Raw genomic sequence first — 22,268 nt, 5'->3', positions numbered from 1 at the left:
GTACCGAGACTACCTTCAAAAGTTGTGTTTGAAATACCAGGTTTTGGAGCACACGAACCATTTTCTGTCGTACGTGACGGTCGAGGTCATCGTAAACTGTCAGATATGATATTGCGCATCGCGATGAAAGTTTAATAGAATGGGAATTGGAGCGATTTATATAAGAATAATAAGTTGTACTGAAGGATATCCCCCTCCCGTACCCCCCTCCTCATCCGCTTTTTCCACAAATTGTGCACAAATACACTGCTCAGAGAGTTATATTTGATTCTGCACATTTTTATTACATCGTGTTATACTGCAGTGTATACAAACAGGTATCTGTACCATAGGTAGCATTATTAGAAATTAGTCTATGTTGCTTTCTATCAACATTTGTTACATTAAAATTGTTATATTTGTAAAAGATTAGTTTAATGTATAGAGTTGTATCAACTGTAAGTAATTATTATTTATATAGTCTCCCATGGATTTATGCTGTGTACTGAGATACCCTGACGAAATTACATGTTCCATAAATTCTAGATAAACATATAAAAAGTCAACAAAACTAATGTGTTCAGTGTTCAAGTTCTCTTAATAAATAGAAATATTCCATTATTTTCATATGGTGTTATAGTAACATCCCATAGACCTATAAAATGATGTTAAAGTATACAAGTGTGTGTATGTGTAGGGGGTGGGGGTGGGGGTATCATTTCGGAAAATGTGGTTTTTGCTTGGTCAATTTGGCTTTGGTCATGGGGGGGGGGGGGTCAGTCTGAGAAATCCCATGTTCAACTCCAAAACACCGCCCCCCACCCAGTCGGTTAAAATGCCCAGCTCCTAAGAGCTTATTGCGGCAAAGCTGCAAGATATTTTGCAAACGTACTTCATAGACAACTACCCCTGGAGTTAATCTGGTTCAAATCATAAGCAAAACATTTCGTGACCCCTTTCAGATCAACAGAATTTTTAAGCCCCCCCCCCTCCCCTTTCACACTCCCCTTTTCTCCTCAGGCCCTCCTGTCGTAAATTCTACTCGTTCGCTTAGCCCTACCCAGTCGATATGGCCAATGGCGGACCCCCTCCCTCCCCCGAAATACTTTATAGTCCTTTTATTAGTACCGTAATTCCCCCTTTTTACAGTGCTCACTTGTTAGCATTGTGTCATTCATGTTTTCACAATGGAGTATGTCATTCCCTCGAGTTCTATCTAATACGAATACTATAATACAAAGCTGGAAGCTATCATTCTGCTTTCTATGGCGTATACATCACTTATGTCGTAGCGTAGAGTAGAGGTTGTAATTCCACTCATAAGCACAGTACTGGACTCCATTCCTGAGTTATTGTTATAGCATCCAGGATGAGATTTCACTGATCTCAGCCCATGTCATGTCGCATTCAACAGGACACAGATTTCTGGCCATTGAATTGAATTGAATTGACCTTTATTTCACCAGAAAATGAAAACATAATAAAATCTAAAGTGTAATTCTGAAATTTTATTCACGGAATAAAACTAGTTCATAGCACCTTTATCAGTGTATCGCATGGTTCACATTTAGTGCCATCGTGATATAAAATATTCAACGTGGATAAAACAAAAAATAGAATTAAAAAAAGATGGTTATACCCTGTTTGTTTGAGAAAATGACTTTCTTTAATAACTAGGAAAAACAGAGACTCAAATTAGAATAATGTTAATCTTCTTCTTTTTCAATGCAAAATAACACATTTCCGATTTAATTTCTAAATTAAGATCATTGCCGTTATTAAGTTCCCTGTTCAACATTTACAATTTTCATCCCTCACGTGGCCAATTGAAACCTTGTCGGCTAGCAGACACAATAATATTACAACTGTACATGTATTTCATTTCGAAGGCCTTCATTTCTTAGAATGAGCTTCAATGTTAGTGGAATACAGTTTGAAACGTTTTGAGTTTTGGAACTATTACGTATACACGGGTTGTGGTGACGTGGACATTGTTTGTCGTGACGTAGAACGATCAGGATCTACATGTTCTGATCATATACAATAACGTGAGTTTTGCATGGTATAGTAAACCATAACCTACATACAAATGTATATAGTAAACAATATTCTACACACACACACACACACACACACACACACACACATACACACACTACAACATTGAACTTGTCAGCAATTATAAGCAATATTGATAGAATTTCGGTATTCCGTAAATGTTGCTATGTACAATATACAGTCCGTTGTAAGTTACCGATCATCAATTCTGTTTGATACAACCATGCAGAAACTATTATGTGAAACTGCACATGCTATACTTTAAGATAGCAAGATTGAATGAACAGTTTCTTGCTACATTTTGTTTTAGACATCAAATGCAGACATCAAAACATTTGGTGCCCACGTGTCTGCATCTGGTTGCACGACGTTAATAGACGAAATGTCGCAAGAAATTGCGATCTCGCTATCTTAGTTTAAAATTTGCAGTTTCTTATTGGTTTCTGCCTGGCTGTGGCAAACCGGTGAACGATAACTTGTATTGTATTGTATTGTATTGTATTGTATTGTATTGTATTGTATTGTATTGTATTGTATTGTATTGTATTGTATTGTATTGTATTGCGTTGTATTGTATTGTATTGTATTGTATTGTGTTGTGTTGTGTTGTGTTGTGTTGTATTGTATTGTATTGTATTGTATTGTATTGTATTGTATTGTATTGTATTGTATTGTATTGTATTGTATTGTACGGTATTGTATTGTATGGTTTGCCTCTGTATATCGAGTATCAGCCATGTGACAGTCACATAAAAGAAATTTCATAAAAAATCTAAGGCACTTTTTGTTGCCAGAAACTCTCCAATAATGAAGGATAACACATATCTTACAGTGAGATAACAGAAATTTAGCATGGTGAGTGATGTGTCTAAAATTGATTGTTTCTAATGTCTAACCTCGTGACTTCCAGGGGAAAAAATCAACATTTTCCAATTCCAAGATTTTGGAAATACACTACTGTGGCAATCCTTCGACAGCTGTTTAGTTTCAGGTATTGACGACAATTATTGATATTATTCCCGCGTATAAATTTAAAAATCGTTAAATCTTCTGAAATTTGTTGTTACGTATACGTGGCTACGTAAGTTAAAACCAAGAAATAAACCATGGGTCGCCATGGTAATCTTTGATTAAGAGGTACAAATGATCTGAAAGAAGTCAACCCATATTAGAATCTAAAATGGCCGCCGAATACTATTTTAACTCCACACAGGAGTAAGGTAAAATATTACTGATTTTCTTGAAAACAAGACGATGAACACCTAGAAATTCTTTGATTATTTCAAAGTTTGAAAAAATATCAATAAGTTAAACTTAGATTTCCTGACAAATTGACAAAATTCCATTTTAAGGCACATTCTAATAGTTTCTACTGTACAAGTACAAAATAATTACTATATTGATAACCTAATTTGAAATATTTGTATGGTCTCGGACAAAAAAAACTCATTTTCTAACTTTCCAAATCTCTTCCCACCATTCATATTTTGTACGTTTAACGACAGATATATTTTCCTGAGGATATGCACCGATGATAGTACACATACAAAATATTTGGATTTGATATTTAACCATGACAGCTGAACATCATAATAACCAGATGCAGTGGTGTAAAAAAGACTATTTTTTTGTGAATGAGACATTTTTTGTAAATCCAACAACGTTGAACTAGATGCAAAATGTCTCTAAAAGATCAGATTTATAAATTGAACATGAATGTGGCGTACTCAACGAGTTCCTTTAGACTTCATCTTGGCGAACGTACAGTTGTTCAATAATGTCTTCTGGTTTTATTGTCATTTGCCCATTCAATAGGTTTCTGCTATACCCTTCCTAGGAGATCGGCATTTCCTGTTTTGGCGCCGCGTCCTTCATCGCCTAGAAACGAAGCAGATATACTAGTACACAGATATAGTGAATTGAAAAAGTAAGTGACACGTGTATTTTTGTCTAGGTGGTATCCGCTTGTTTTGAACCTGAAGCTCTCGCCACTGACGTCTAGTCAAATGGACCTAATCAAGCAAAAATCTAGCTTGGCCACATACTCACTAAAGTGAAAACAGTACAATCCAGTAGTCATCTCTTGGCAGGCACTTCCATGATCAAGAAAAAAAAAACCATCCTGATATGCAAATTATGTTTACAACATAAAACTACTTTTAAATTTGAATGAAAATCCCATACATGTGGATGTAATAAAGTCATCAGGCTCCCAGCTTCGTTGGTGGTAATTTAAAATTTAGCATGGAATGTTATTCTACATACATCCATTTGACTAGACGTGAGTGATAAGATCTTCACACTGAAACCAAACGAATAGCATCTAGACTACACCTACCCGTGTAATTGTAAGCCAAAAACGATAGTTGTGATTCTAGACTTCTCCCTTCTCTCTTTGATGTTGTAAATCTTCTCGTCTGGCTTGACAAAAATCTAATTAATATTTCCACATGTTATCGTCTGGCACGACAAGAACTGAATTACAATTATTACATTTTAAACTATAAGCAAAAATATACACAGTTTTAGTTAGTGTCTATCGTCTACATTAGTTAGCTGAAAGCATGCTTTCCACAGTCGTATCTACGTCACACGCTTGTATCTGATAACTTACCACACTCTTATCTTGTAACACCTCGAATTTTTCTTCTTGTTCTTGTTCATCATCATCATCATCATCATCATCATCATCATCATCATCATCATCATCATCATCTTCTTCTTCTTCTTGTTCATCTTCTTCTTCTTCTTCTTCCTCTTCTTCTTCTTTACTACTGGGTTCACAAATGACACAAAATGCAATCCCGCAAAAAATTATCAACACGAGAATAACACACGGAAATACATCAATGTATCCTTTCAATGAACTTAAGAGGTGATTGGACTCCACGGCTCCATTATCGGCTAATATCAGCGTTGGCGTCGACGTCGTGTTTGACGTGTAGTTGTCAGTCACCGGTACCGTTGATATAGCTTTGTACAAAACAGTCGAAGTGATGTTCACAAGCTTGTAGTCTCTAAAAGTGAACATGTTGCTGATGTAAAACTTATCACTTTGTTACGCTTTTAGAATAAAAAAATTAACGTCAGGAAGATAGCGAACGTAAATTCGTAAGTTCTTTTTTTGTCTGCTGTAAGTGTCACGTTTTTGTTCCCTGAGCACAGCGATTTCGTTATGATCATAAGCAGGAAGACCTGATGTAAGAAGGAAGAGTTGGGGTCCTGAAGGTCACATGACGTTCCATATAAGGAATGACAATAACCTCAAGGTAATCAGTTAGTTTGTGAGGATTGGTCGATATTGGCATTAATAACGTCTGTAAGAGATCCACTACTTGTATGTCACACGTCCAACTTTAATTCAATGATATCAACTTGCCAACATTACTTTTTCGTGTCCCCTGTAGATAGTGATGGCTTTATACCTTTTTTTCAAAGACATTTCTAAAGAAATCATGAATCAACAGGTGACTCAATATATGTTTGAAAATAACAACTTTCGTACATGGGTGTAAGCTTCAATACATATTGATATAAGGTAACAGTTTCTAATTATTTGAGTCAAGATAACTGTTGGCTAAGTTTGTATTCAGACCATTATAATGGTGAATACGGTCACTGCAACCAACTATCAATTATGCAGACCACCCCGTAACCTGTCTGTCTGTCTGTCTGTCTGTCTGTCTGTCTGTCTGTCTGTCTGTCTGTCTGTCTGTCTGTCTATCTATCTATCTATCTATCTAGCTGTTATTTCTTCCGCGATACTGCGAAATGTGCGTCTTGGACAGTGCTGTAAATGAGGCTGTGGTTTACGAGGTGATGCTGCCATCCGTCCGTCCAAACGTCCGTTTATCCAAATTATTCATGAAGCTCATACAGAAACGTCACATCGAATGGATTGTGAACACTCAACGCCTATCCACCCGTCAGAAAGGGTCTATACCCAGAAATGGGCTGCAAGAACATGTATTCTGTTTAAAGTCTGCAGTTAGTGATTTCCTTCACACAAGCTCAAAACTATATGTTAGTTTCATTGATATCAAAGACGCTTTTGGCAGCATAGATCATGATTTCATGATCAGGGAATTGAAAGAAGCAGGATACCCAGACCTATATCTTGATATAACCAGAGACATCTATAGCGGTTCCACATTCCAGGTGAAAACAGCAAGTGCAATTACACAACCCATCCAACGCAATAAAGGCATTATCCAGGGGTGTCCGTAGTCAGTGATTGTTTTCGAGCAAGGCATTGACAAATGGTTACGTTGGATTGAGTGTCCTTATGGTAGAGTTCATACACCAAATCCAGTGCAAGGCTATGTTGACGATCTAGATTTCATCGCTAACTCTGAACAAGAATTAAACACTATGACTACAAAAACAGATTCATTCATGGTAGCTAGCGGTATGCAAATTAAACATCGCAAATGTGGGATATTGCATGGTCAGCGAACTGGAAACAACTGGAAAAAGAATGAAAAGACCGGAGATACACAAGTATCAATTCAAAATGCCCATATACCAATGTATGAGCGTAAACAAGCGTATACATATCTCGGCTACCAAATGAATATTGAAAACTCTTGCAACAATGAACAAGTTAATATACTTATATCGGAATTTAAAGAAACCATGACAAAGACAGACGCATCCCTGTTACCAACTTCTGCAAAACTTTCGGCTGTCAACGTAATGTGCATGTCAAAGCTGAATTTTTACTATCCAAATCTAATCTTCACAGAGAAGAACCTAATGGAAATTGAAAATGAAATCGTCGGACATGTAAGGCATTGGTTCAACTTGAACTCGTCTTCTAAAAGGTCATTCTTTTTCACTCCAAAATCTGCAGGAGGATTAGGGGTAATTAGTCCTCGCGTTATGTATTATGCGAAACGCCTTTCATTTTATTTGTCTGTTTTGAATAACGACGATCGAAATGTACGACAGGCAGCACGATATTCACTCAAGTTACATATGGAGAAACGGAAAGCTATACCTGTACACGACGAGGATTGTCCGAATTTTGCAGGATATGTTATCAACAATACCGGTAACATAGCAAAGCAGTCTAAAGTTAACTGGCCAAAGTCAATTTGGGTAAATCTGCATGAAATGTGCAAGCGTCAGCATATCTCCTTGATTAAAGGAGACGATAAATACCTATACGAAATGGCAGTAGACGATGAAGTGTCAATAACCTTCGATTCGCCAGACAAATTCTACACAACATTTAAACAGCAGCTGCTGCAGCAATATCAATCCGAGTTTAAGGCGAAATCTTCACAGGGAAGAGTGACTCGAGAGGCAGGGAAAGTAAACCATGGTGTATCGTCCACTTACCTCAACAATCACAAGATTGACGATAATTTGAGATCATTTGTCGCGAGAGGTCGTTTACAGCTCCTGCAGTGCGAAAGTCTCATGACCCTGTACTATCCATAGTCGTACACTAAATCATGTAAAATATGCAATCATCCCACTGAAACAGTATCACACATTTTGAATGGCTGTACGAAATTCCAGAAACTATACCAACAAAGACACAATAGAATAGTTGATTTAATCTTCGGTAAAATCGCGAACAGTAATCCTGGCAAGGAGACATTTAAAGACACGGTTTTAAAACCTGAAATGTTTGATGCCCTTATGAGAACTTTTGAACATCAGCATATACGACCAGACATTACTATCATCGATAAACATAACAAACATGCAATATTAGTTGAAGTGTCCGTACCCTTTGATGCACATATTTCATTGTGTTTTCAGAAGAAGTTCGACAAATATTTTCCACTCTCACTAGAAATAAACACTACAGGCTTTCGTTCAGAAATAATAGTTATTGTCATTGGAAGTCTCGGAAATGTACATCATAAAGTCACAAGTGGTTTGATCAAAGCTGGTTTAAATAGAAGGAATTCAAAATCCATCACCAAATATTGGAGTGTAAGCTCAATAATAGGTTCTTACAAAATTTGGAGATTGAGATGTAGGTACTATAACAACCAGATATCACGTGAACGTTTGTCATAAGTGACCAAGAGAAACTCGTTCACTAGTCAGTATGATTTCCTGCAAGGTATTGTGTGTGTATTCTGTAAAGGAATTATGTAAATACTTTACCTGTACATGCTATTTTCATGTAAGTTGGAAATAAAAGAATTTGATATGTATGTATGTATGTATGTATGTATGTATGTATGTATGTATGTATGTATGTATGTAGAAATGCATATGGAACTTATAAATCAGTCCGTATAAATAGATGTAAAATGCGACGTTTCGAATAAGGTTTGTATGTATGTATGTATGTATGTATGTATGTATGCATGTATGTATGTATGTATGTATGTATGTATGTAGAAATGCATATGGAACTTATAAATCAGTCCGTATAAATAGATGTAAAATGCGACGTTTCGAATAAGGTATGTATGTATGTATGTATGTATGTATGTATGTATGTATGTATGTATGTATGTATGTATGTATGTATGTGTGGTGTCTCTGTGTCTGTATCACCATTTTCTAAAAAACAACTGGCTCAATTCAAACGAAATTTTGTAGACGTTTTTCGTAGGGTAATGGCAAGAACTGATTAGGTTTTCATAAACATCCCATGATTATTAAGAGTAATTACGTAATTAAAAAGAAAAAATTGTTTCTGGTCAGAAAATGTTGTGTAATGTGGTGCGATGGTGCGATTTTTTTTTTACATTCTCAAGATATGTTACTCAATCTACTATTCATTGCAGTTACTGTTCTTTTTATTTAGTACTTTACAGCAAGTGTGTATTTGGGGCAGATGACATAGCTTGTTCATGATTAGTTCTGCAGTTGTCTTCACTGAAGTGTAGGGAGAGTTACTATTGTGTTTTCCCTTTCATCTGCAGACTGAATTGGCCGGACAATCATGAAAAAAATTGACATTGGAAGGGGGGGGGGGTATTTAAGTGATGCGCGCTGACAAGAAAAGGACAACGCTAACCTGCCTGAAAACACACAAAAATATTCAGGATTTATAGATAATCATTTCCTATGAATTTGAATTGGGCATAAATAATGTGTAGATGGGCATCACTGCTTCAATATGTTGCCGATCAGAATTTTTTTAAATTGACTTGCGCGCGCAAACTATTCACCACAAAGTCCCAGGTTGAATGACTTCGGGTTTATCACGGTTGCCATTGATTGGGTTCTTGTATGAGTGCGATTCTTCAATTATGTATATTTGTTTTGTAACTTTCTAAGTGAGCCGTAGGAAGAAGGTCGAAAAAAGAAACACAGTATAAGTTAAAACATACATACATACATACATACATACATACATACATACATACATACATACATACATACATACATAAATATTTTTAAAAAGTTCTTTATGTAATTTAAAATGTATTTTATGAAACAAAAATACCTATCTTTCATTGTTTTAATTGTTCCAATTCCAAGTCGTCAGAATCATCAATTTCCTAAGATATATTCTTGAACTTGAAGGATAGTTGCTATTACGCTGCTAAGTTTACGTATAGTACTTTCTTTCAGTGATACTTACACCGACGGTTACTTACACCATTTCAATCGTATATGTATATGTTATTTGCCAAATACCGTTCCATATCTTGCTGCAAGAGGTAATTTTTTCTGGTATAACGGAGAGCCGGAGGCGAGCCGTTATACCAGAAAAATTACCTCGAGCAGCAAGATGTGGAACAGTATTTGGCAAATAACATACTTATACGTCACCTTTTTGAATGTCTATAAATGCTGTTTCATGTTAAAATAAAATCACTTCCGCGTTATACTGTTGAGCGTAGTATCATGCACCTCTCTGATAACTGCAATGCGGTTGTTTACATATCAGCCTTAACTTTATCGTCCAATCAGAGTGCGCGTTTGCTCAGTAGTATGACGTAATGTTTACTATTTGCATATCACTCAGCGATATATTGAAACTTATAACCATCAGCTGAAAAATGAGTGCGTCTTTGTTTTGCGTACTGTATTCCATTAAATGTACATAAATGTTCGTGATATATTTTGTTGTTCTAGTTAAGCAAAAATTACACCCTCTGTGGTGGTAATTTTCATATCCTTCATAAATTTAGGAATTCATGTTAAACAGTTTACGATCGCGTGATGACCGTGCGTTCGCCGTCACTGGACTTTCACGGTTGTGTGTGGAATTTTTGACTATTTCCCTGTGACATGAAAAGTACAGTTCAAAGACTTGTTACAATGTATACAACGGTGATATTTTGTTCGATTGACAACAAATTTGGCATTGGAAATGCTGGTTATAGCTCGATCTCTAGTTGTCTGCTAGATTTGTTTACAAGGGGACGTGCAGTGATCACGTGATACAACAAGCAAAAATACGACTGTTGGTGAAAAATACGCCTGTGTATCTGCAGGGCTCTCGACCAATCAGAATGCGAGATTGGTGACAGGTGACGTATAAATGTATTTACTGCATGTTATTGCAACTACGTTTTGCAATATCAATGAAATGTAATACAAATCTAAATGTTAAAACTTTACCTGTTGATTTTCCTCTTCTGAGACTGATTTTCCTGAAGACAAGGCGGGTGATAAATTCCGCTTCTCCAGAACGTTTTGGAAATACCTAATACACTGTTCAGTTTGTTTTTCTACTAACACGAAACTGTTCTAGATGCTAATGACATCACCCAAACGAGGAACAATAACAAATTTAAATCAGTACAGTTTTGTAACGTGATGTAGGTCTGTCTAGTTAGGTGAGTTACTATAATTATGATTACCGTCGGTCATATTGAAATAATTGGACCACACATGTTTGGCCAGTGAGACCTTTCACGTTGAATGCAATATAGGCAATTAGTAATTTACTGTCAGTGGAATCACTTCATGACATATGTTCTCATAATATCACCTTCGTTATTATTATAATGATGAGTCATCACAATAGATAGATAGCACAATACAGTGTTGATCTTGTAAACAATGTGTAGAAATTGGGTGCACGGTTTAGGATACAAAGATGGATGGATAAACGGACGTTTGGACGGACGGATGGCAGCATCACCTCGTAAACCACAGCCTCATTTACAGCACTGTCCAAGACGCACATTTCGCAGTATCGCGGAAGAAATAACAGCTAGATAGATAGATAGATAGATAGATAGATAGATAGATAGATAGACAGACAGACAGACAGACAGACAGACAGACAGACAGACAGACAGACAGACAGACAGACAGACAGACAGACAGACAGACAGGTTACGGGGGTGGTCTGCATAATTGATAGTTGGTTGCAGTGACCGTATTCACCATTATAATGGTCTGAATACAAACTTAGCCAACAGTTATCTTGACTCAAATAATTAGAAACTGTTACCTTATATCAATATGTATTGAAGCTTACACCCATGTACGAAAGTTATAAACATATATTGAGTCACCTGTTGATTCATGATTTCTTTAGAAATGTCTTTGAAAAAAAGGTATAAAGCCATCACTATCTACAGGGGACACGAAAAAGTAATGTTGGCAAGTTGAATTAAAGTTGGACGTGTGACATACAAGTAGTGGATCTCTTACAGACGTTATTAATGCCAATATCGACCAATCCTCACAAACTAACTGATTACCTTGAGGTTATTGTCATTCCTTATATGGAACGTCATGTGACCTTCAGGACCCCAACTCTTCCTTCTTACATCAGGTCTTCCTGCTTATGATCATAACGAAATCGCTGTGCTCAGGGAACAAAAACGTGACACTTACAGCAGGCAAAAAAAGAACTTACGAATTTACGTTCGCTATCTTCCTGACGTTAAATTTTTTTGTTCTAAAAGCGTAACAAAGTGATAAGTTTTACATCAGCAACATGTTCACTTTTAGAGACTACAAGCTTGTGAACATCACTTCGACTGTTTTGTACAAAGCTATATCAACGTTACCGGTGACTGACAACTACACGTCAAACACGACGTCGACGCCAACGCCGATATTAGCCGATAATGGAGCCGTGGAGTCCAATCACCTCTTAAGTTCATTGAAAGGATACATTGATGTATTTCCGTGTGTTATTCTCGCGTTGATAATTTTTTGCGGGATTGCGTTTTGTGTCATTTGTGAACCCAGTAGTAAAGAAGAAGAAGAGGAAGAAGAAGAAGAAGAAGAAGAAGAAGAAGAAGATGATGATGATGATAATGATGATGATGATGATGATGATGAACAAGAACAAGAAGACAAATTCGAGGTGTTACAAGATAAGATATATATAACTCGGTGAGTATCAATCTGCTAAGACAGTGCTCTATACCGCAGTGGCAGAGCGCAATAGTTTTGCGAAGAGTTCCAAATATATATAGATATATATTTTAATTGAACGCTGGATTTCCGCGGTAATCTTTCAACCGACAATGATTCAGAGTCCGAAGGGACATACCAATGCCGGCGACTAAGCTTACGATATGCTAGAACTGTGTTACACATTTCCACAGCTAACAGCTATATACTAAAACTGCTAAAATTTTAAAGCACCGTAAACGACTCCCTTTAAATTAGCTGCTATTTTTTTCCTTAAATTTATCATGTACATGTCGATATTGAACTTATACTGCTAAATTATTTACTCATTTACTCATTGGAGCATTTGTGTACTTTCCTGGGTCTAAGCAAAGTAGTATTCATCATGGAAGAAGGGAGAAGTCTAGAATCACAACTTTCGTTTTTGGCTTACAATTACACGGGTAGGTGTAGTCTAGATGTTATCCGTTTGGTTTCAATGTGAAGATCTTATCACTCACGTCTAGTCAAATGGATGTATGTAGAATAACATTCCATGTTAAATTTTAAATTACCACCAACGAAGCTGGGAGCCTGATGACTTTATTACATCCACATATGTATGGGATTTTCATTCAAATTTAAAAGTAGTTTTATGTTGTAAACATAATTTGCATATCAGGATGTTTTTTTTTCTTGATCATGGAAGTGCCTGTCAAGAGATGACTACTGGATTGTACAGTTTTCACTTTAGTGAGTATGTGGCCAAGCTAGATTTTTGCTTGATTAGGTCCATTTGACTAGACGTCAGTGGCGAGAGCTTCAGGTTCAAAACAAGCGGATACCACCTAGACAAAAATACACGTGTCACTTACTTTTTCAATTCACTATATCTGTGTACTAGTATATCTGCTTCGTTTCTAGGCGATGAAGGACGAGGCGCCAAAACAGGAAATACCGATCTCCTAGGAAGGGTATAGCAGAAAGCTTATTGAATGGGCAAATGACAATGAAGCCATAAGACATTATTGAACAATTGTGCGTTCGCCAAGATGAAGTCTAAAGGAACTCGTTGATTACGCCACATTCATGTTCAATTTATACATTTGATCTTTTAGAGACATTTTGCATCTAGTTCAACGTTGTTGGATTTACAAAAAATGTCTCATTCACAAGAAATAGTCTTTTTTACACCACTGCATCTGGTTATTATGATGTTCAGCTCTCATGGTTAAATATCAAATCCAAATATTTTGTATGTGTACTATCATCGGTGCATATCCTCAGGAAAATATATCTGTCGTTAAAAGTACAAATTATGAATGGTGAGAAGAGATTTGGAAAGTTAATAAATGATTTTTTTTGTCCGAGACCATACAAATATTTCAAATTAGGTTATCAATATAGTAATTATTTTGTACTTGTACAGTAGAAACTATTAGAATGTGCCTTAAAATGGAATTTTGTCAATTTGTCAGGAAATCTAAGTTATTGATATTTTTTCAAACTTTGAAATAATCAAAGAATTTCTAGGTGTTTATCGTCTTGTTTTCAAGAAAATCAGTAATATTTTACCTTACTCCTGTGTGGAGTTAAAATAGTATTCGGCGGCCATTTTAGATTCTAATATGGGTTGACTTCTTTCAGATCATTTGTACCTCTTAATCAAAGATTACCATGGCGACCCATGGTTTATTTCTTGATTTTAACTTACGTAGCCATGTATACATAACAACAAATCAGAAGATTTAACAATTTTTAAATTTATTTTACGCGGGAATAATATCAATAATTGTCGTCAATACCTGAAACTAAACAGCTGTCGAAGGATTGCCACAGCTGTAGTGTATTCCCAAAATCTTGGAATTGGAAAATGTTGATTTTTTCCCCTGGAAGTCACGAGGTTAGACATTAGAAACAATCAATTTTAGACACATCACTCAACATGCTAAATTTCTGTTATCTCACTGTAAGATATGTGTTATCCTTCATTATTGGAGAGTTTCTGGCAACAAAAAGTGCCTTAGAATTTTTTATGAAATTTCTTTTATGTGACTGTCACATGGCTGATACTCGATATACAGAGGCAAACCATACAATACAATACAATACAATACAATACAATACAATACAATACAATACATACAATACAATACAATACAATACAATACAACACAACACAACACAACACAACACAACACAACACAACACAACACAACGCAACGCAATGCAATGCAATGCAATGCAATATACAACCCATTTCAAGTTATCGTTCACCGGCTCGGTTTGCCACAGCCAGGCAGAAACCAATAAGAAACTGCAAATTTTAAACTAAGATAGCGAGATCGCAATTTCTTGCAACATTTCGTCTATTAACGTCGTGCAACCAGATGCAGACACGTGGGCACCAAATGTTTTGATGTCTGCATTTGATGTCTAAAACAAAATGTAGCAAGAAACTGTTCATTCAATCTTGCTATCTTAAAGTATAGCATGTGCAGTTTCACATAATAGTTTCTGCATGGTTGTATCAAACAGAATCGATGATCGGTAACTTGCAACGGACTGTATATTGTACATAGCAGCATTTACGGAATACCGAAATTCTATCAATATTGCTTATAGTTGCTGACAAGTTCAATGTTGTAGTGTGTGTGTGTGTGTGTGTGTGTGTGTGTGTGTGTGTGTGTGTGTGTGTAGATTATTGTTTACTATATGTAGGTTATGGTTTACTATACCATGCAAAACTCACGTTATTGTATATGATCAGAACATGTAGATCCTGATCGTTCTACGTCACGACAAACAATGTCCACGTCACCACAATCCGTGTCTACGTAATAGTTCCAAAACTCGTTTCAAACTGTATTCCACTTTCATTGAAGCTCATTCTAAGAAATGAAGGCCTTCGAAATGAAATACAGTCGTAATGTTATCGTGTATGCTAGCCGACAAGGTTTCAATTGGCCACGTGAGGGATGAAAATTGTAAATGTTGAACAGGGAACTTAATAACGGCAATGATCTTAATTTAGAAATTAACTAATCGGAAATGTGTTATTTTGCATTGAAAAAGAAGAATATTAACATTATTCTAATTTGAGTCTCTGTTTTTCCTAGTTATTAAAGTAAGTCATTTTCTCAAACAAACAGGGTATAACCATCTTTTTTTAATTCTATTTTTTGTTTTATCCACGTTGAATATTTTATATCACGATGGCACTAAATGTGAACCATGCGATACACTGATAAAGGTGCTATGAACTAGTTTTATTCTGTGAATAAAATTTCAGAATTACACTTTAGATTTTATGTTATGTTTTCATTTTCTGGTGAAATAAAGGTCAATTCAATTCAATTCAATTGGCCAGAAATCTGTGTCCTGTTGAATGCGACATGACATGGGCTGAGATCAGTGAAATCTCATCCTGGATGCTATAACAATAACTCAGGAATGGAGTCCAGTACTGTGCTTATGAGTGGAATTACAACCTCTACGCTACGACATAAGTGATTTATACGCCATAGAAAGCAAAATGATAGCTTCCAGCTTTGTATTATAGTATTCGTATTAGATAGAACTCGAGTGAATGACATACTCCATTGTGAAAACATGAATAACACCATGCTAACAAGTGGGCACTGTAAAAAGGGGGAATTACGGTACTATTAAAAGGACTATAAAGTATATCGGGGGAGGGAGGGGGTCCGCCATTGGCCATATTGAGTGGGTAGGGCTAAGGGAAAGAGTAAAATTTACGGCAGGAGGGCCTGAGGAGAAAAGGGGAGTGCGAAAGGGGAGGGGGGGGGGCTTAAAAATTCTGTTGGTCTGAAAGGGGGTCACGAAATGTTTTGCTCATGATTTGAACCAGATTAACTCCAGGGGTAGTTGTCTACCAATGCTACCTATGGTACAGATACCTGTTTGTATACACTGCAGTATAACACGATGTAACAAAAATGTGCAGAATCAAATACAACTCTCTGAGCAGTGTATTTGTGCACAATTTGTTGAAAAAGCGGATGGGGGAGGGTACGGGAGGGGGATACCCTTCAGTACAACTTATTATTCTTATATAAATTGCTCCAATTCCCACTCTCATAAACTTTCATCGCGATGCACAATATCATATCTGACAGTTTACATGACCTCGACCGTCACGTACGACAGCGAATGGTTCATGTGCTCCAAAACCTGGTATTTCAAACACAACTTTTGATGGCAGTCTCGGTACAATACTTGAGAAGCCAAAGTTTAGCCTAATTGATGAGTGTACCAAGTGTACTAGACTGTCTATGGGTTAGCTAAAACCGGATATATGCGTGCCAAACACACGTTTGTCTAGAAATTGAAAGTAGAATTAACACGGAATAACATAAATGTTCCCAGCGACAATTTGTATAGGTATAGAAATAAAGAAAACTTTCATTTGGAAATCGGGTCGAAATCAGGTCATTGACAGATGAAACAGTATAAAATTTACTGCCATGGTAAATCTGTGTAACAGAGCGATGACGTAATCTAATTTGCGTAATGAGCTATTGCATAATTAGCTACTTTGGACGTTGTACGAAATACATTATGTATATGTGTATTATTTTAGAACGTTCAGAATAAGATCGTCCCTTAGACCTGCTACAGGCCCGCTGTAACTGTGCCGGAAACAAGTATTCATAAGTGAATGTGATGTGTACATCTTTAATATCAAGACTTTGTTGTGGTTGGAACTATGGAAGTATCAGTGATACGTCTATGGCCCAACAGACATGCATATATCGGGACACTTGTTCAAAATAAATTATGGTTTCGTGACCTTACATTAAGTTATTTCGTGGTTAGGGTGATGCGATGATAAACACGCAACACAATACTTAATAGAAGACAAGAGGGTTTTTTTTCGACCGATCGAGAAAAGTTCTCCAAAAGATGGCACCTGTAGCGTGGTACGGTCATATTGTACTGTAACTCAACAGAGGGTGGGTAACTTGGTTCTAGAGAGATGCTCTTCGAGGGGATGCCTGTAATCACGCAGATCTAAAAGGTTGTAAAATTCGTGTGAGGGTGAATTTTATCGTCCGAAAGCAACTTTCACTTGCACAGATTCAACTACAAAAGACTTTTCATAGGGTCTCCTGGTACATCAAATTATAGACGAGAACACCCTGATAACTACCGACACTTGGGTTCACCCGTTTTCAAAGTGGAACGAGCCATTTGTATGGTGATGCAGATGTCAGTGGCTATATAAACAGGATTCCATCTCAAAATGCGCCATTCTCACCAGAGACCCGTTACAGTCTTTGTGAGACCACTAATTTTGTATTTGCCCATTCCACAAATCATCGACAATGGTAAGTACCATGTTTACATTAGTCAAGTATACAACTGTCTTTGACCGCCAACTTCGTATATTTTATCAACTTTATATCCTGTATTCTAACATCTCTAACCCTAGCTCTGGATTTATACGCTGCGGGGTTTCGACACGTCTTGTAAGACGTATAAATCCAGAGCTACTCTAACCCTAAATGTCTTCATTTTGTTCTGACCTCTAAAATGACACGTGGTAACATCTTAGTTATCTGACTTCTATAACAAGCTATGGTACATAACATATATACATTGGGGCTAGTCTTTATACCAGAATTTTCCTGGTTGGATTGAGCTCTATGTTTTGAATCCCATTGTCTTCAAACGTTCTTCATTTTATGAAAGAATTTTAAAGAAAAGGGAGTGACCTTTTCTCGAATTACACTTAAAATATGTTGGTGAAAGGTTCAGCTCGTGGTAAAGTCCTGTAAAATTGGGTCAAGACATCATGATGTGCTTGTTTTCAAGCCAAACGCCATAAGAAAAACGTTAAGATTTGTCCGCTTTGCAATTTTACCCACGTGGCGCGCAAAAAAACTACTTTTTGCGACATACCCATGGACCATGTTCTTGTTTGTCACATTCCTTTCCGCCTCGCACACCATTATCCGTACTTTCCATCCCGCATCGCATATAATCGTGTTGTACGACCAATCTCCTAAAACTTTAAATAACAAAGGCAAATATGCAAATTTCTATACACAGTTAAAAACTACAGATGCCATTGAAACTGTTGAGAAAGTAGTTCAGGTAACAATGAGAATGTGTGTCATGAGGAGATGGAGTCATGTTTGTACGATAGTATGAACTCTGTCTGTTCTTCGTTTAATATCAAAGTCACCCTCGCTTGACCACGAACCCCCCCCCCCCCCCGCACAGTGCTACCTTCATGTATTACGCGTATTTTGAATGTCCACACACTTCTCCATATCCGAACGACATGACATAGCTGTATGATCCAATACATATGTTCTGGAATGTTCTCATTTCTGTTAACATTTTCTCGAAATCATTCACTATATCGGGGGTCTTCCGTATATTTGTCGGAGGGGGGGGGGGATAAGTTCCGTCTCCACTCGTGGGTAAAAAGTTTATATTAGAGGATCTTCAGACCACTAACGAATCAAATTTTGAATATTCCTATCCATGCTGGGTCCTAACTCCCTAACACGACTGAAATATGTACATTTATGTACATTTCGAATTGTTTTTGTCTATTTGCCATTAAAGCTAGCGATGCTGTTCGAGTGTTTCTGGCGTTCGTGATTTTATAATGTGAACCTATTTCGTTGAAATTTAAGAACGTTAGCTGCAATAATTGTTTAATGTGATTTTGTGGGCTTTTTCGTCTGTTTTGTGCCCTTTTTCGTTCTGACGTTTAGCCCAAATCAAACGCTACTATTCCTCCAACGTAAATAGACGGAACCGATTCAGATCTGAATCGCAAAGTTGGGCGGATTTTTCTGCTAAATTACGCCTTACCTGGCAAAAATCGGACATTTCCTATTAGGAAACGCCAACATCAATTACGTTATACGCCAACGTTAATTACGGAGCCTTCAAAACCCAAGAAGTGGTCAGAGGTATCCCAATATCGTCAAAATCGGCAAATAAAGCATGCAATGCATGCAACATTTTCAAACCAGCAGTACGCTGACATCTCCCTCACGTTTTCAACGTGATCTCGTCTATTTGCGTTTGCGTTACAGGAATTGTAGCGTTTGATTCGGATTAAACGTCGGAACGAAAAAATGGCACAAAAAGCCCTCACAATCACGACAAACGCTACAATTGTTGCAGCTATAAGAACGTTTGACCGTATTGTACTAATTAAAACACAACCCTACAGACAACTCTACAGACAGCAATAGAAAGTGACAATTCGATTTTGTTGATGATGTTGTGAAGGATAATAGAGTGAAATTAAAAGATACTCCTTATCGCTATCACCCAAACAGACCACTTTAAAATGAGAAATCAAAGGAAATGCATACCGAGACAATTGTCGAAAATGTATATCGTGTTATTACAATACCAATACGTGTATATGTGTATATGTGTGTGGGGGTGGGGGGTGGGGTGGGGGGCAACTTAAGATACTTTTGCACGATGAACTTGCAACATTTGTCCAATTAGATGAAATGCTGGTCCTAGATATATATTTGTGTTTATATAAACAAAATTATATGTATATGATCAAATGCACCATGCGCCATACAGTTCACCATTTTTCTTTGATGTCTTTTCACAGCGTGAATGTATATCAATCCATGTGGGTCAGGCTGGTGTCCAAATGGGCAATGCCTGTTGGGAGTTGTACTGTTTGGAGCACGGTATCCAGCCTGATGGTCAGATGCCAAGTGACAAGACCATTGGTGGTGGTGACGATTCCTTCAACACCTTCTTCAGTGAGACTGGAGCTGGCAAACACGTACCACGTGCCGTGTTTGTAGATTTGGAACCAACTGTAGTCGGTATGTGTTAAGTTTTTGTCTCAAGTTCACAGTAGTAAAGTCAAATGAAAATGGGCATTCAGAAACTCGATAAATAATTTTAAAATGTTTTTAAAAAAACTACACCGGGGGAGATTTGCCTGAATACAAGGAGTTAACGTCCGAGTACACAATTCAACGACAATTGTGAAATATTTAGCTCATTCTTGAGTTCAGAATTATCATCTCCAATTTATGGTAATTAACAACCTGGAACTGCTACGGAAATACGGTGCGTGTGTTTTTTGACTCTGTTCGACCCCGACTCTCGAATAATCCTGATATTGAATGTATAATGACTTTCAAAGTTCTCTAAACACGTGATATGTAAGCTAATAATATTACACTTAAATGTAAAATATATTTCCATCTCCCTTTTACTAATGAACTTACTTTTGTCATCAAAAACAGACGAAGTCCGTACCGGTACCTACCGTCAACTATTTCACCCAGAGCAGTTGATCACTGGTAAGGAAGATGCCGCCAACAACTACGCACGTGGTCACTACACCGTGGGCAAAGAACTTATCGACATGGTGTTGGACAGAATCCGTAAACTGGCTGATCAATGTACTGGTCTCCAAGGTTTCCTCATCTTCCATAGCTTCGGCGGTGGTACTGGTTCTGGTTTCACTTCCCTCTTGATGGAACGTCTGTCTGTTGACTATGGTAAAAAGTCCAAACTCGAATTCGCCATCTATCCAGCTCCTCAGGTCTCCACCGCTGTAGTCGAACCATACAACTCCATCTTGACCACCCATACCACACTGGAACACTCAGACTGTGCTTTCATGGTTGACAACGAAGCTATCTACGATATCTGTCGCCGTAACCTCGACATTGAACGTCCAACTTACACCAACTTGAACCGTCTGATTGGCCAGATCGTCTCCTCCATCACTGCATCCCTGCGTTTCGATGGTGCCCTGAACGTCGACTTGACCGAGTTCCAGACCAACTTGGTACCATACCCACGTATTCATTTCCCCTTGGCTACATATGCACCAATCATCTCTGCCGAGAAAGCCTATCACGAACAACTTACAGTTGCTGAAATCACCAATGCCTGCTTTGAGCCAGCCAACCAGATGGTAAAATGTGACCCACGTCACGGCAAGTATATGGCCTGTTGTATGCTGTACCGTGGTGACGTTGTACCCAAAGACGTCAACGCTTCAATTGCCACCATCAAGACCAAACGTACCATCCAGTTCGTCGACTGGTGTCCAACCGGTTTCAAGGTCGGTATCAACTACCAACCACCAACCGCTGTACCAGGCGGTGACTTGGCTAAAGTACAGCGCGCTGTCTGCATGTTGAGCAACACCACTGCCATAGCTGAGGCCTGGGCTCGTCTTGACCACAAGTTCGACTTGATGTATGCCAAGCGTGCTTTCGTCCATTGGTATGTCGGTGAAGGTATGGAAGAAGGCGAGTTCTCCGAGGCTCGTGAAGATTTGGCAGCTTTGGAGAAAGATTACGAAGAAGTTGGCGTTGATTCGATAGACCAAGGGGAAGAGGAAGAAGGCGACGAATACTAAACTGTACCGATTCGGAATTACATAGACAATACATCCATCTCGAGTATGAAGTCCCGGAGTTTATATGGCGGTCGTGATGGACCGTAAAAATCTCCAGATATGTAAAAATAAAAACGAATGGGTTCATTAAAACAACTAAATATTTAAACGTGTGTGTTTTTTATATGTGAGTGTACATGTGATTTAGACTGGTAAAGTCGTGATTTTGATTTATTTATTACTTGGTGATGATTGAAATCTCGCGTCATCAAATTTTTATATTTTCTCTTCTCTCGCTCTCTCGCTCTTTCTTTCTCTCCTTTTTCTCTAGCTCGCTCGCTCCTCTCTCTCTCTCTCTCTCTCTCTCTCTCTCTCTCTCTCTCTCTCTCTCTCTCTCTCTCTCTCTCTCTCTCTCTCTCTCTCTCTCTCTCTCTCTCTCGCTCGCTCGCTCGCTCGCTCGCTCGCTCTCACGTTATAATGGTAAACTTAAAAGAAGTCATAGACAAGAAATTTCACATAGCTGAACAAGCTACAAAAGGAAGGAAAGAAGGTGATATGTGCATTC

General features: G+C 37.6%; 1 protein-coding gene across 1 annotated transcript; it reads left to right on the top strand.

The window, feature by feature from the left end:
- Positions 1–17,604: 17,604 nt before the first annotated feature.
- Positions 17,605–21,724, top strand: LOC144443390 (tubulin alpha-1 chain-like). Its single transcript, XM_078132856.1, has 3 exons — positions 17,605–17,672; positions 19,943–20,165; positions 20,595–21,724. The coding sequence occupies exons 1-3, from the start codon at positions 17,670–17,672 to the stop codon at positions 21,722–21,724; spliced, it is 1,356 nt and encodes a 451-aa protein (XP_077988982.1). The 5' UTR covers positions 17,605–17,669.
- Positions 21,725–22,268: the final 544 nt, after the last annotated feature.

The sequence above is a fragment of the Glandiceps talaboti genome, chromosome 12 (assembly GCF_964340395.1).
Source record: "Glandiceps talaboti chromosome 12, keGlaTala1.1, whole genome shotgun sequence".
Classification (NCBI taxonomy): Eukaryota; Metazoa; Hemichordata; class Enteropneusta; family Spengelidae; genus Glandiceps; species Glandiceps talaboti.
Note: the sequence above shows the minus strand (reverse complement) of the source record. Positions and strands in the feature narration are given on the sequence as shown.

Excerpts from the sequence above, each read along its gene's own strand:
- LOC144443390 (XM_078132856.1), top strand. Across the intron at positions 20,166-20,594 it reads TTTGGAACCAACTGTAGTCG|ACGAAGTCCGTACCGGTACC; the intron begins GTATGTGTTAAG and ends CATCAAAAACAG.